The sequence below is a fragment of the Centroberyx affinis genome, unplaced genomic scaffold (assembly GCF_046629955.1).
Source record: "Centroberyx affinis isolate AG114_WGS23_722 - 3 ecotype Tasmania unplaced genomic scaffold, CSIRO-AGI_Caff_v1 ptg001738l_1, whole genome shotgun sequence".
Lineage (NCBI taxonomy): Eukaryota > Metazoa > Chordata > Actinopteri > Beryciformes > Berycidae > Centroberyx > Centroberyx affinis.
In genome coordinates, this window is record NW_027280142.1 from 173,210 (window position 1) to 186,651 (window position 13,442).

General features: G+C 42.5%; 3 protein-coding genes across 4 annotated transcripts in view; all 3 read right to left on the reverse strand.

Annotated features, from left to right (window-relative positions):
- chchd6b (coiled-coil-helix-coiled-coil-helix domain containing 6b) overlaps window positions 1–2,326 on the reverse strand; it is a 61,084-nt gene extending 58,758 nt beyond the window's left edge. Inside the window, exons 1-3 of the mRNA XM_071528914.1 lie at window positions 1,892–2,326; window positions 985–1,075; window positions 452–506 (exon numbers count right to left, since the gene is read on the reverse strand). Of these exons, the coding sequence (XP_071385015.1) occupies window positions 452–506; window positions 985–1,075; window positions 1,892–1,975 (230 nt within the window). The 5' untranslated portion in view covers window positions 1,976–2,326. The remainder of the gene's footprint in view (window positions 1–451; window positions 507–984; window positions 1,076–1,891) is intronic.
- Window positions 2,327–2,512: 186 nt separating this feature from the next.
- tpra1 (transmembrane protein, adipocyte asscociated 1) lies at window positions 2,513–10,182 on the reverse strand. The gene is made up of 11 exons (XM_071528898.1): window positions 10,029–10,182; window positions 8,783–8,966; window positions 8,319–8,451; window positions 7,789–7,875; window positions 7,042–7,114; window positions 6,806–6,885; window positions 6,540–6,650; window positions 6,375–6,435; window positions 6,037–6,139; window positions 5,263–5,343; window positions 2,513–5,051 (listed from the first exon to the last, which is right to left on the reverse strand). Exons 2-11 carry the CDS (start codon window positions 8,953–8,955, stop codon window positions 4,781–4,783), a joined length of 1,173 nt encoding a protein of 390 aa, XP_071384999.1. The 5' UTR covers window positions 8,956–8,966; window positions 10,029–10,182; the 3' UTR covers window positions 2,513–4,780.
- Window positions 10,183–10,402: 220 nt separating this feature from the next.
- Window positions 10,403–13,274, reverse strand: trim107 (tripartite motif containing 107). Of its 2 annotated transcripts, XM_071528907.1 has the most exons (3): window positions 13,135–13,274; window positions 11,977–12,477; window positions 10,403–11,925 (listed from the first exon to the last, which is right to left on the reverse strand). In XM_071528907.1, exons 2-3 carry the CDS (start codon window positions 12,464–12,466, stop codon window positions 10,835–10,837), a joined length of 1,581 nt encoding a protein of 526 aa, XP_071385008.1. In that variant the 5' UTR covers window positions 12,467–12,477; window positions 13,135–13,274; the 3' UTR covers window positions 10,403–10,834. The 2 variants fall into 2 exon arrangements, with proteins under 2 accessions (XP_071385008.1, XP_071385007.1); XM_071528906.1 differs by having other exon boundaries at window positions 10,403–12,477.
- Window positions 13,275–13,442: the final 168 nt, after the last annotated feature.

A 13,442-nucleotide genomic window follows, 5' to 3' on the forward strand; every position in this document is an offset into this window, starting at 1 on the left:
GGAGGACAGTGTAAATCAACACAGAGCGTTGACAGGTCATTTGGCATGTATACATTCCCCATAAACACTGCACATTAGCATCAAGTGTCTGCTACTTTATATACGTCAACTCCACTGGCGATCAGCTGAATGTGGCGGCACAGATGGCTCAACTTAAAAGCTTGTAATCTTCTCCTGGCAAAACCTAATATTTGCCAAGTTGAAGTTGGAATAATGCATTCATATCTCAGGTAGACTTCAAATAGTAGTCAAAGCTATTGCACCATTATGAAAAATTATATACCAAGTTATGCCAAGTTCCCCTCCAAATATGGTGAAGCTAGGTGGCAGCAAAGAGGGTCAGTGGGTTTATCACTCCAAGGTCTGCTCTCTGTTCTCAAACTATTTTAGTAGGTGCACATGCACATATGCATGCATGCACACACCATTCCTTGATATAATGTACACCTACTTTTTGCGTATTTCCTCCTGTATTTCTGCAGCAGAGGGTCCTGTTGGTTTTGGACCTGAAAATCAAATGGGACAAATATTACAGTATGGTACCCCACATTGAAAATACTGTCTTTTCACCACTGCCTTTGTTTACAAAGTGAATTGAAGACATTTTATTCACTCTGAAATTTGTTGGATGTTTGATACAAGAACCAACAATTATGTGACAGCTACATATGAGTTTTCCATGTATTTTGAGGTTGTATAAGAATGTAAACGGACCTATAATATAAACAGACATTTTGAGTAATGAGGGGTTAAACCCATTCCAAAAAGTTTCAAAAACATGTTAAAATATTCCAACATATATGTGCAAATCAATTACACACAGTATATTTACTATATTCTGTCTACTTTTATGAGCAAGAATCTAAAAGTACACAAACAGCAGCAGAATTGACCTTTATCCCAATTCTGTACTCATGATTCACTGTATGAGGTCCCCATGGGGACTCTATGGGTAGTGAGAAAGGGACTTTGACTGGGACGTACTTGGTTTGTGACTGTCAGGCTGAGACGGTGGTGGCTTGGTGCCGTCAGACTCCTGCGCCTCTCTCATCCGCCGCAGCACGTCCTCTGAGAGCTGGACAGGAAGTTGGGAATGAACACACACAACTCTATTTTAAAAGCCCTTTGAAGTGCATACAGTACACGTTTCTGTTCTGGGAGCAGCAGGGTGTCCCAGTGTTTAAAGAGTCTGTACTCAAGAGGACAAAAACATCTGTCCTACTGAAGTGTCCTTGAGCAAGTCACTGACTCCCTATGAGCTCCCAAGGGTGCTGTCAGCTGAACCTGACCTCTGACCTCTGACCTCTCTGAGGAGGGCGACAAGCCAAGAGAATTTGACTACAGGGATCAATTCATTATTTCAGTATTATCGTTATTAGTTGTCCTACTGTGCATATCAGGTGAACACGCTTACAAACTGTTGGTTTATGACAATGATCAGCAATGTGTCTCTATTAGCAACAACGTCGCGCCTAACTCATTTTTGCACCGTTAGTTGTTACTATTTTATTACACTGTAATATCAATCCCATTTGTGACTGCCGACATGTCAAAGCTACCCTGTTGACATTCCGCCTACATGTGATAAGCTAAGCTGCGGGGAAACATGTTGCGTTATGGCTGCGTAAAATGTCCTGGGCTCTCCGCTTAACTAGTTTTAACTACACGTCTGTCTCATTTTACGGACTATTAAGACACTACATGACAGCGGGTTAACGGTGCATGCCTGAGACAGGGGGGATATGACTGAGTTCATTCGAGGACATGGGACCTGACAGCCCATTTTGTTTGTGCACCTCGAACCGACACCGCCACAAAAGCACACTAGTCATGACATTATTATTAGCGTTCAAACTTTACCCCTGAATTTCTCCAATACAACGTAACCTACCTTCACTCCTTGAATGATTGTGACCTTCTCCTCTTCGTCCAGTCCGAATGACACTTTCCTCGTCGTGCTTCCATTGCCGCCCATTTTGACCTGCCGTCTATTTCCACCTGCTTACAAAATTAATAACCCCTGTCCAATGTTTTGACAGGGCCACAAAAAGGAGAAAACGACTGGAGTCGCCGCCACAGCGACCGGTGGGTAAAATACTCCAATAAAGGTCACTCCGTCTCCGCAGTATCGTCAAAGCTCATTGGTCGGATAAAATAATTCGGACCCAATTACATTTGATCATGTATCATAGGTGGACGAAGGGTGGATGGGAATTGTAGTCGTGTAGGCCTTCACGTGAAGCCTCACTTGTAAAGCGTCTATTTCGATTAATAATATTTCAAGAAAAGGAAGCATATCCAGGCTTTATCTAACCGTCATGACATCGGCACATGACATGAGGGAAAATTATGCGGGTAAAAAAAAAAAAAAGCCTTTTCCAAATTGTAGTACCTTAAGGAACCAGCATGTGGAGTCCTATTCTAAAATAAACTGTAGTACCTCCACGAGCTATCACATGGATTCCTATCCCCAAAAAGAAACTACAGATGTACAGAAATGAAAGAAGGCATGGTTTAATTTGTTGCTCATGGAATGCTCAACACATCACATTAATATGGGTTGAATATTCTACAAACAATGCACTTAAATAAAAAAAAGAAAGGCAATTTACATATCATTCGCAAAATGGTTTCACTATCAAACATCTCCAAACATTTTGTGTAGCATGAGACTGCACTTTCATTTCATATCCACGCACCGTGAATTAGGTTCCCGACTCATCAACTCTTGTCACCGCAAACTGACATCTGCACTAGCACTACTGAAGCTGGAAACAGCCCAGTGCCCAAGAGCACTCCAAATTAAATGGAAAATATTTGAAGAGCCAGGCAGAAATACTTTGTTGGCCAGACATATACTCTTTACTGTGCTGTGGCTTTACAATGATGAAAAAATAAATGTCTCCCTATATATATTCTGCATACAGGTCACTACTATATATGATATAATACTGCTTGCTTAAATACAGTGGCCCATCTATACCAAAAGTATATCACTTCCAGGGGAGAACTCAAGTACAAGCAACATTTGCTTTGTAGGCATAAACAAAAGTAAAATAAAAAGGGAATTTCCTAACTTTGATTGGAATGATGTACAGCCACGACAATACTTATATAAGCCCTTTGTAAGTTGTGAAGTTGACTGCAAACTCCTGCTTTAGGTGTGATGTGAGGTGGTTTGAATAGTGATGTGAGATATTGTTGGAATTTAACAGAAGTAAGAATGTAATTCAGTTTGGAGAACCCAACAATTCAATCCTGAAATTTATCAGAAAAGAAAGGAACAACTTTCTGTCCCCTTGACACAAACTGAACATTATCCATCTTCTTTGATGCTCAACATTAAGTTACAGAAGAAGTAACTGCCCCAGCCTCTTTTGGTCAGCTGCAGGAACAAGTTCTTATGCTTGTAATAAGACTGAAACAATATCACAAAAAGGACATCACGGTTATTGTCATCTCTGTGGTTAACTTGAGTGATTTTGTTTATGGTCCAATTTCATCAAGTGTAACTGCATTTGTGAATAACTCTTGCACACAGAAAAGAGAAGTTAGCAGCAAATAAGAATTGAACTTGGCAACAGCAACCATCTTGCAGCAAGCAAACCTACACTGGATATTTTCATATGAAATAAGGGCTTGTCCAACTTGGAATACTAAAAAAATTGAAAACTTCTGCACCTTCTTGGATGAAATCACATACCTAAAAAAATATCCTAAATACATTTAAGTGCCATTTGCTTCTCCACGTTGACCACAAAGTCAACATATCTGCATTCAATAGCGGGAATGATTTCTCTGGTATAACATAAAATAAAGCAAAACTCTAAAATAAATAAAACAGAAAATAATATGACAGGTAGAGATGTTTTGGCCGAGACACAATGAGAAGTCCATTTTGTGTCTCAGCGCTCCCTAGCAGCAAGTCTTGCAGATGCCTGTAGCACTGTTCTTGACCTTTCACATGGGCTACCAAGCCTGTATGTAGAAGGTACTGATTTTCTTATCAAATCACAATGATAGACATGACATCACGCTACTGCCTTTCACATGTTAACAGGAGGGAAACAACAGCACTGACTTCAGAAGTCAAAGAAAAGTCCACTGATCAGAATGAATTAGCATGAATAAGTCCTTGCCCTGTATAGAGGAGGCACGGTGATTCAATACAAGCCGATTAGCTAGTTGAGTCACAAATCTAATACAAGGCAGCTGGTAATAAACTCAGTTGAGTTGCTGTTACTTAAATAGTAAGCCTTGGATGGGAATGTACAGATGTTGGGTTAACATTGAATGAAGATTAATTTTTAACCACAGACTCGAGTACGCAGAGGGGGCTAAAACTTCAAAATCTTTGTGGATACCTGCAGTAGATACCTAAAGCAGGATGTAAGGAAAAAGTGCTGAGACTGGGCAGCAAGAACCAAAATGAAAGGACCTAACAACCAGAATCAATGTGGAGTCTGTAAGAGCCATGATGGGGAACAGCGTCCTTGGTGAGGGGCTACAGCAGCAGCGCACTCTGCTATAGCAGCAGTGTTATGAAGCAGTTGCTCAATTCACAGTACTCCAGATAATAGGCTAGCATAGTTCTCTCCTCACTCATCCAGGCCTCATAACAAGACCAAGGATTCCTTACTTGGCCTCCCACCACCTTATTCTGCAGTTTTCTGGCCCCGTCATCCAAACCCCTACCCGTCTACCACACCATCTTCCCGCATGACTTTCAAGTCCAGCCGCCTATCCATCTGTGACTTCGTCCATCTTCCTCTCCATCTATTCACGCATTGATAGGTCTCCAGCGGTCGCTGTCGATACTGTTAATGCTGCTGGCCCCATAGGGTCCGGAGGCAACATCGTCCAGGTAGGCTCCTACCATACCAGCTATGGCAGGACCCGAGCCGTCAATCTGGGTGGATGAGTAGTAGAGGCCCTGCTCCGTCAGCTCCTTGCGGCCCAGGCTTGTAGAGGAGGTTGGGGGAAGGTGGACGTCGCTTTCGTCTGGTTCATCTACCTGTGACTTATAGGAAAACAGGATCTTGGGCTCCGAGCTGAGGGGGAGGAAAAAAACAGTGAAAGACAGTTGAGGATGGACAGAAAATTGAGAGACAGAGAGAATCATAACACCGCTGATATAAGCCAGAAATGCAGACACGATACAGAGATTGTCAACTGGGGCAGAAAAAGGAAACAAATCAACTAGTCTCAAGTGCAACAATATATACGGCTGCATATGAATTGTGTACGATTATTCTTACGTACCCAAAGAATCCTTTGAGGAATGTGACATAAATGAGTGGAGCGAAGATGGAGAAGTACAGGAAGGTGGTGACGTCCACACAGCTGGTTCAGAAAAGACAAAATAAAGACCCACACAGCACTTCATCAGCCCCATTACAAATTAGGGCATAAGTAGATCAACAGCATCAAAAAAGCATCTCAGACAGCACATTCAATAGGATCTCAGGGAAGAGGTGGGTGATGCTAGTCATTAAAGGAATAGTCAACCCATTTAGTCATGCTAGTCTACCATGATAATAGAAGACCTTGAAACTAGATTTATTGATTAAACTCCCAACAATCTTATTTTTAGCATTTCTCTCTGATTTTAACAGTCACAGACCTTTCTCCAATTTGGTAAAAGGCCCATTTAATTAGCTAATTTGTTCCAATTCAGACTTGTCCTCTTGTCATTACAAAAGGTTAGTGCATCAGAGCACTGGAATGTAAAGCAGTAGAATGATAAATGCTGGTGAAAAAAAGTGAAAATGTGACACAGCAGGGGAGGAAATAAACATAAAAGGTACAAATGTTTATGTGGAATTGATTTAAAAGTAAGTAGACTACAACTGTTCTAATCTAATTTATATTTTGTCTAGCCATTAGTTCAGTCATTTTAGCTTCATATGTTAAAGGCAAGTCCAATGACTCAAACTCTCAACCTGTAAAACCTGAAAATCATATGATATGCATTGCTATGTGGTAACAATACACCAGTGTGCTGCTACAGACAGTTGTCATGAGGAGTATACTGACCAGAGTCCCTCTATGATACCAGCACACAGCAGGGCACTGCCCAGCCCCTGGACTAGGTTCAGTAAAGACAGGATGGCAGCATACACATAGAAGCTCTTCTTAGCTAAACAGAGGAAGCAAAAAGAAGATAGGTTAATAGAGGCAGGTTAATAGAGGCACATAGCTTTCAAAGAGACAGCATTATTTGGTGGTTTGAAGTGCATTAGGGACAGTGCAGCACATCTTCACAGAATGTTTCATTAAAGATTACCAAAACTCCTATTCAAAATCTGATGTGTAATCTTTAAACTTCTTTCTGTCCAGTTACCAAGAAGATGTAATGATATCTTATAACTTACATGGCAGAGATATCTTATCCTTCACTGGAGTTTTAGGTAAAATGACAATCAAAGAGTACACCTGTAAAAAGAAGGATTTCACTATCAAATCAAACCTTAGACATCAGGTATCTGTCATGTTTTTTTCCATGCACTGTTACTACGGCATAGCTATAAGCTACTGACCAAGAAGAAGAAGCAGGAGCTGGCCAACCAGAAGTGTCGTCCTCCGTGGCCGTAGATGTTGAAGTCCTCTGCAGACAGGTGCCTGTCTGGATACAGGATCTCTAGTGTTCCCTGACAAGAACATACATGAGAATGACTTATTGTCCATTTCAGTAATACGAAGAATGATCAAAACCAATTGCAACAACAATTCCTATGCCATTTGTCATCATCATATATCCAAAAGGGTCTATAACATTTTTTAAGAGCTTATCATCCCCCGTTACCTGTGTGATGGAGTAGCCCAGAGCCAGCACAGCAGTGATAGCCAGCACTCGCTTTATACTGGACTTGCTCTCCAGGTGACCTGATTAAAGGAAAAGGAAAGCTTCAGTTGTGTTCCATATATGATTCAGGGCTGAAAAAGCCAATTACAAACTGCGCATTCAAGACAAATTGGTGTGAAAAAGAAACTGAAATTAAAAAGAAAAATTCAGAAGCGAAACTAGTTGAGCAAACTAACCAAAAGCCAGTCCCAGGATGATGACACTGAGCTCAATAGCCAGCAGGAAGAAACGGGTGATTTCCCACAGCACCTACAGGACACAGATCATCATAAGAATCAACTGTGGCACAGAGTAGACCAGCCATGTTATAACACACACTGATCTAGAACAGAGGCCTAACGTTATAGGCCATATTCACATTACTCAGCATTATATAATCCTTTATGTTCTCTTCTTCAACAGTGCATACATGACAGTCTGCTATGGGAACAGCAGGTCACTGTGAGCACCATAGAGATCTGTCTGGTATGTGAGGAATGTCAGCCATGCCTTTAGTTTTCAACATGAAAGCCTTGCGAAGTCATGCAGCAGCTCCAATCAGTCCTTCTGGGCACTTAATAAAAGAGCCGTCTGTGACACGATATGGCAGATGCTAATTCAATCCAGCCGGCCAGCTGGAACTGCAGTGCAGGCTTGCTACTAATATACAAGTATTGATTCTGCAACGCTGCATGACAGCAGTCAATCATGTCTTAACTGTATGACTGCAATTGCGACTGTTTTGCACTGTTTGGAAGAAGCCCAATAACACATCATATAGCATGAGCTCAAGCCTGTACCATTTATGTCCAGCCTATATCTATACCAATAACCATCTTATCACTTATGCACTGTTGGAAGTGGAGTGGGTTAATGTCAAAATTTGCAATCCAATGCCCATGTATGTTCCAAAAATGTTATTTATGCTACATGTGCATCCTTACCTTGTCTATGATGGTGGCAGCACTGGATGCACTAACTGTCATGGACACTATAGCCCGGGTGATTCCCACTGCTGCTACCACAAAAACCTGTGGACAAACAGGTTATGTTAGACAAGATGAAATGTACTGTCCTCAGGACACATGAGAATGTTAAGGGGCCCTACACAACACAGCTGACTTACAGAGACTCCTGTCCCAAGAAGAAACAGATGACAAAGAACAGGAGTAAAACAAGAAAGAGAAATGCATCAGTAACCGTGTCACAAGACAAAGGTTCAGGTTAAAGGCATTACAGGTGCAATGTCTCGACAGTCTTGTTTGGATCAATACCACAGTGAAATCTCCAGAGTCTCAAAGGATTTGCTTCTGCCCATTTGGACACTGATTAGGTTGAACACAAGGTTAGCCTAAGTTTAGTTATGTGTTGAAATATTTCTGTTAATCCATTGTGTTGGAGGATGTCAAGTTCAAGTTCATTAAATACTCATTGCGTTAGATGCTAAACAGTGTGTCTGTGGTAAGTGGCCTACCAGCAGGTAAAAGGTGATGAAGATGGGGCTGGAGGTAAGCCGTATCTTTGCCCTGGCTGAGGGCAGCTTCCACATCAGGAAGATGAAGAAGGCCACGTTGGGCACCAGCAGTAGTAGATCCCAGAACCTCACCCTAAGACAGAGAGATGGATGTGAGGGGGGGAAAGAAGTAGTTTCTAAAGAAGTAGCTGTTTCATCTGCAGTAAAGATCACAGTTGTAGTCGAAATCTAGACATATAGGCTATTTGTGCCATCACAAATAGGTTTACAGATTTTCACTTTACTTTTCACCTTAAACTGTAATACCCATGCTAATGTTCAAGCACTAGAAATATGGAACCTGTGTAATATTTTTATTTCCATTTTTATTTCTGGCACTGTCACACCATGGCTTCAAAGAGAAGGTATGTTTAGCCAGCTGGCCCTTTCTTCATTTCAACAATCATTTCTCTGGTATTGTTTACCTGGAGTCTCCGATGTCCTCATACAAAACCTGTAGACATTTGTGAGGCTTGGTGATGTTGGCCTCAGAGTCAGGTTGCCAGGTTGGGAATGCTGATGTGTTCTCCAGTGGTGTGGGCAAAACACTGCCATTGTATTGCGCGAACCTCACCACAGGAGTCACTGTGGCCAGCATGGTGTCAGGGCCTGGGGAAGAAATCAATTTGATTTTGTCAAATATAAATTAGAAGCTATTCCTCACAACAGCAGAGGCAAAGATTTTATTAGTCGTGTTTGAATATTCAGGATTTCCTCTTGCTTTTAGAGAAGCTTGGGTTGTGATGTGATGTGGGATTTGTGCAGGGAAGATGAGGTTATGACAATTTTTCGTTACAAACAAGGATACTGGATCCTTTTTGAGAGACATTTACAGGTCAATGAGAAGACAAAGCTGGATCCAATTCATATGTCTTATACAAAACGAATAAAAATAGCTTCCATACCACAATGAGGAGAATGGGTATTTTGCACTTTCATTAGTTAGTCAGGTGAGCAAAACTACAGCTACATATGTTGGAAACCCCTAATGACAGCAATGCTGTTTTTGCTACAACGCGTGAGCAGTTAACACTAGCCAGCTGTTTGTTGTACCAGGCAGTCAGGCACCTGTTCAAACTTCTTCCACGTAGGGCAAACATTATGTAACGAGATTGTGTTGATATGCTGGACATGTGTAGTGTAAAATCAAAGTTTCAAACAGTAAAATGAATATAATCTAGTTAACACAACAGATGGCGAATTGTCAAACTGATACCTAAAAATAAGTAACGTTAGAGACGCCAAACACAAAACAGTCAGCTACTGAAAATGTGTAAAATTTTACTGGAGCATTCGCTAAAGTTAGATAGAATTTTGTCAGCACGATGTAACATAGCGTTTAACTTGCCAAACGTCAGCTAGTTTCAGAGGGATTAGCAATATAGTTTAATCAATTGCGACGAATATCAGACAACGTTAGCTAAAGCTGCTACTGCTACTTCTAGCTAGCTAGTCATCTCGTGATAGACCGTTTGTAAACTAAAACTATAGTCTCTGTGCTTCGGTTGGACAGTAACAAGTTTCGTTACTGTTAAACTAACGCTAGCTACCATACTTACAAGCAGAGTACCTCACGTTGGCATCAAAATAAACACCATAATCCTGGTGCCAATGCAATGAAGCTGACCCTAACGTTATGAGAGCTTGAAACTGCAAAAATGAATAGCTTACCAATTCAGAAGTCTCAAATTCAAGGACACAAATGCTCTGCAACGTTTTCACTAATCACACTTTTAAGCTATCATAAACATTGCGGTCGATCAATAAATTGAACGCTAATCGACGACATCGCTGTGCTGAGTAGTTTACTAACGTTACAGCCTAACAAATTCCCCCAGTGGTCAGCTGACACACTCTCGTTGCACTAAACTAGCGAAACACGTATCGCGAGATCAGGTTTTACATGCTAGGAAGAGGTTGTCATCTATAATGCCCATGATGATTCATTTTTTAAATTAAGACAAGGAAAATGCAAATATCACAAGTAACATCGCACAAAGGAATGACAATATGTGGCAAAAATGAAAATCGCGATACTAGGATTTTCAAGGAGTTTATTTATCAGGCACATTTAAGAAGTAAAAGAATCCAATGTAGGCTACTACACAATTGTTTTAAATAGTATCTAGTGCAATACAGAATTACATCCACATTAAGATATTCAGTTCTTGAGGTAGCCCTGAAGATAATTTCATTTTAAAATGATTTAAAACACCATGAACAATTAAACTGCACAGCACAATAGAGTAACTGTCAGAGAGACACTGTAGACACACTGTCCCTCTGGATTAAATGTGTGTATTGGCCTATATATGTTGCTAAAACTCAGAGGTTTTTTACCCCTTATGTGGAGGGGAAAGAATAGTCTCTCAAAACATGTACTTTGTACAATGATTGACTATTGAAAAAGTCCATTGTAGACATATTGTTTTATATCATTATTATTATTGTTGTTGTTGTTGTTGTTGTTATCATTTTTATGAGCAGATAGTAACACGTGCCTTGGGCTGCCCTGACATCATCCTGTAGGCCAGGTGCACAGGCTCAGTCAGGTTAGCCTTAAACGTGTACACATGCGTCTTCCCATTGCTGGAACTGATGTTGTAGAAGCTCAGTCTGTGGGTCTTGAAGCTCAGCCTGATCTCCAGCCTGCGGGACGCTGTGGTTCTCTTCAGCGGCACATCGTGAGCCTGCTCAAAGGCTCTCAGCCGGTTTTCGTACCACATCAGGCACCAGGAGCTACGGCTGCTCTCCAGGGCACTGGGCAGCCCGCTACGCGCTAACTGCCCACTGTAGCACACACCAATGATCCAGGGAGAGCCTTCCAGCTCCACCACCCAGCAGTGATCGCCTCCGTAGAAGCTCTGGCTGCTGAGGACCTGGAGGAAGCTGCTGAACCTCTGAGGAGAGGATGGGTAGGGCTGTTTGGTAGCGCTGAAAGTCACCGTCTTCAAGTCCTCTGAAAGGACGAGGTTGGGGTGGGCTGTTTCGGGGTCAAAGGTCACCTCAGAGGGGTTAAGGACGCTTCGAAGGGAGCGCTGAAGCTCTCCGAGTCCTTCCCTCAGCTCTGCATTCATCTGTTCCAACTTAGGACAAGCCCGCGCTGGGTTGACTTTCGATTCAACGCGGTCTTCCTCCTCTTCCAAAGGCTCGGCCATCAGCTGCACGATGTGTGGTTGCAGATCGTGAAGCTCCTCCTGAAACAGCGCCCCATCATCTTCAGTCAGCAGGGACTCGGCTCTGAGCATAGCCCGCCTCAGCTGCTCAGTCAGCTCAGCAGCCTGACTGACTCGACAGTGTACGCTCGCCTCGCCCGGACACAGCTCTTCTTCAACCAGCTTCGTCACGTCCGCGCTGTAGCTCAGCGTCAAATCCATTACCTGCTCTAACAGCTTGGCCGCTCTCTCCCTCAGCTGGGCATTAGCAGCGTTCACCTCCGCCTCCCATCCCCTCTCTTTCCTCAGCGCACCCTCTGCCATCTCCAACTTGAGGGTCAACTCTGTGACTTGAGATGCCAGCCTAAATTTAGGTTCATCCATTTCCATCTTGGCTTTGGCGTTGCCTTGTTCTTTCTCCAAAGAGAAGGGGTGGCCTGTGGATCCCGACCCAATTTGAAAGCCATCTTTGCCCTTACGCTCCTGAACACCAGCATTTTCTGACTCCTGTAACTCCTTTAACTCCTTTAAAGGACACACCAGGCTCTCCTCTTGGCTCTGGTTGGCTGTCACTAGTTCCTGGCGGTCTTTTGCCTCCAATATTTCTGTAACAGAGCTAACATTACCCTTGAATGTTGCAAAGCTGACTTCCGACAGGTTTGTGGTGGTGTTGGCTTTCCCTGCAGCGGCTTTGTAGGTCTCAACGATGCTGCACATTTTGAAGCTCTTCACCAGGGCTTTGGCTCCTTGGTACTCAGCCTGGCACTCGGGGCAGCAGTGTTGGTCAAGGCCTGCTCCCATGGTCTGAAGGCAGGCGAAGCAGTAGATATGGCCACAGGGAAGAGAAACTGGCTCAGAGAAGAGCTGCAGGCAAATGGGGCAGGTAAGCTCCAAAGCCAAGGCTTCTGGGTGATTCCCTTGAGGAAGCTTTGCATCAGTCTCACTCACTGACATGATGGCGGGCTCTAGAAAAACAGACAAATGAGGGTAAAGATTTAAATCATTTATACACTACATAAGCATATTGTGCATCCTTACGTGCAGCTGTAAGAAAAACTAACTGGAGTTAGACAAACCCTTATGCATGAAACCCCTCACAGATAGGCTATGCCCAAGGTGAGCAAAAATGCATATTACATTGTTAAAAACAGGCCAACCATGGTGCTGAATAAAATTATTTCTGCTGTCCTGATTTAAAATAAACAGAATATTCCGGTTGCAGGAAATGTTTCTAATGCCCACATATGGGCAGGAGCAAGGTCCAATCACACAGGCCATAAACTGTGACTCTGGCAAGTAGCGCGCTTGTTTACTTGTTCGCCGAGTTTCGATTTCCACACAACAGGCAACTCTTACTTCAGCCCAATCTAGATAGCTTTCATTTTCTTCAGTTCCTAAAATCTAACTTACCATGTTTGCCTGATTGCTGTAGCACATACTTTTGATTTCAAATCAACCTTGTTTGCTTAAAGGAAAATATATATTTATCAGCCTATTCTGTGTATGTGTGCATTACACTATTACATTACACATTACGGACCTCCCACCCACTTCTTCACGCTCCTAGAAACGACTAAACATCAGGTTGTCTGTATTTACTTTAAAAGGAAAAACAAACTCACCTTATCCACCAAAACAGCCTATAACCAGTACGGTTTCGTGGCGAGTCTTCCTGTTCAGAGTCAATAAAACGCATCATAGCGCACTGACGTATCATACAGCAGTTACCGATGGTTGGATCAACAGCCAGATCACCACGACGCCTTTCATAAACAGTAAGCAGGCCAACACTTGTCTACCTCATCCAGCTTGTGCACTGCTGTTCACAAACGTTTTGATTTGCCAAACCATTTTCCACTCTGCCCCACTATCTAAAGAAGTGATAATGTGAGACAGGATCAGACATTTAATGTAATTTCTTTATGGAAAT

Coding starts and splice junctions, on each gene's coding strand:
- tpra1 (XM_071528898.1), bottom strand. CDS start 8,955: ATGCTGGCCACAGTGACTCCTGTGGTGAGGTTCGCGCAATACAATGGC. Junction 7,876..8,318: donor TCATCACCTTTTACCTGCTG/GTAGGCCACTTA, acceptor GTTTGTCCACAG/GTTTTTGTGGTAGCAGCAGT. Junction 6,886..7,041: donor CATCCTGGGACTGGCTTTTG/GTTAGTTTGCTC, acceptor TCCTTTAATCAG/GTCACCTGGAGAGCAAGTCC.
- trim107 (XM_071528906.1), bottom strand. CDS start 12,466: ATGTCAGTGAGTGAGACTGATGCAAAGCTTCCTCAAGGGAATCACCCA.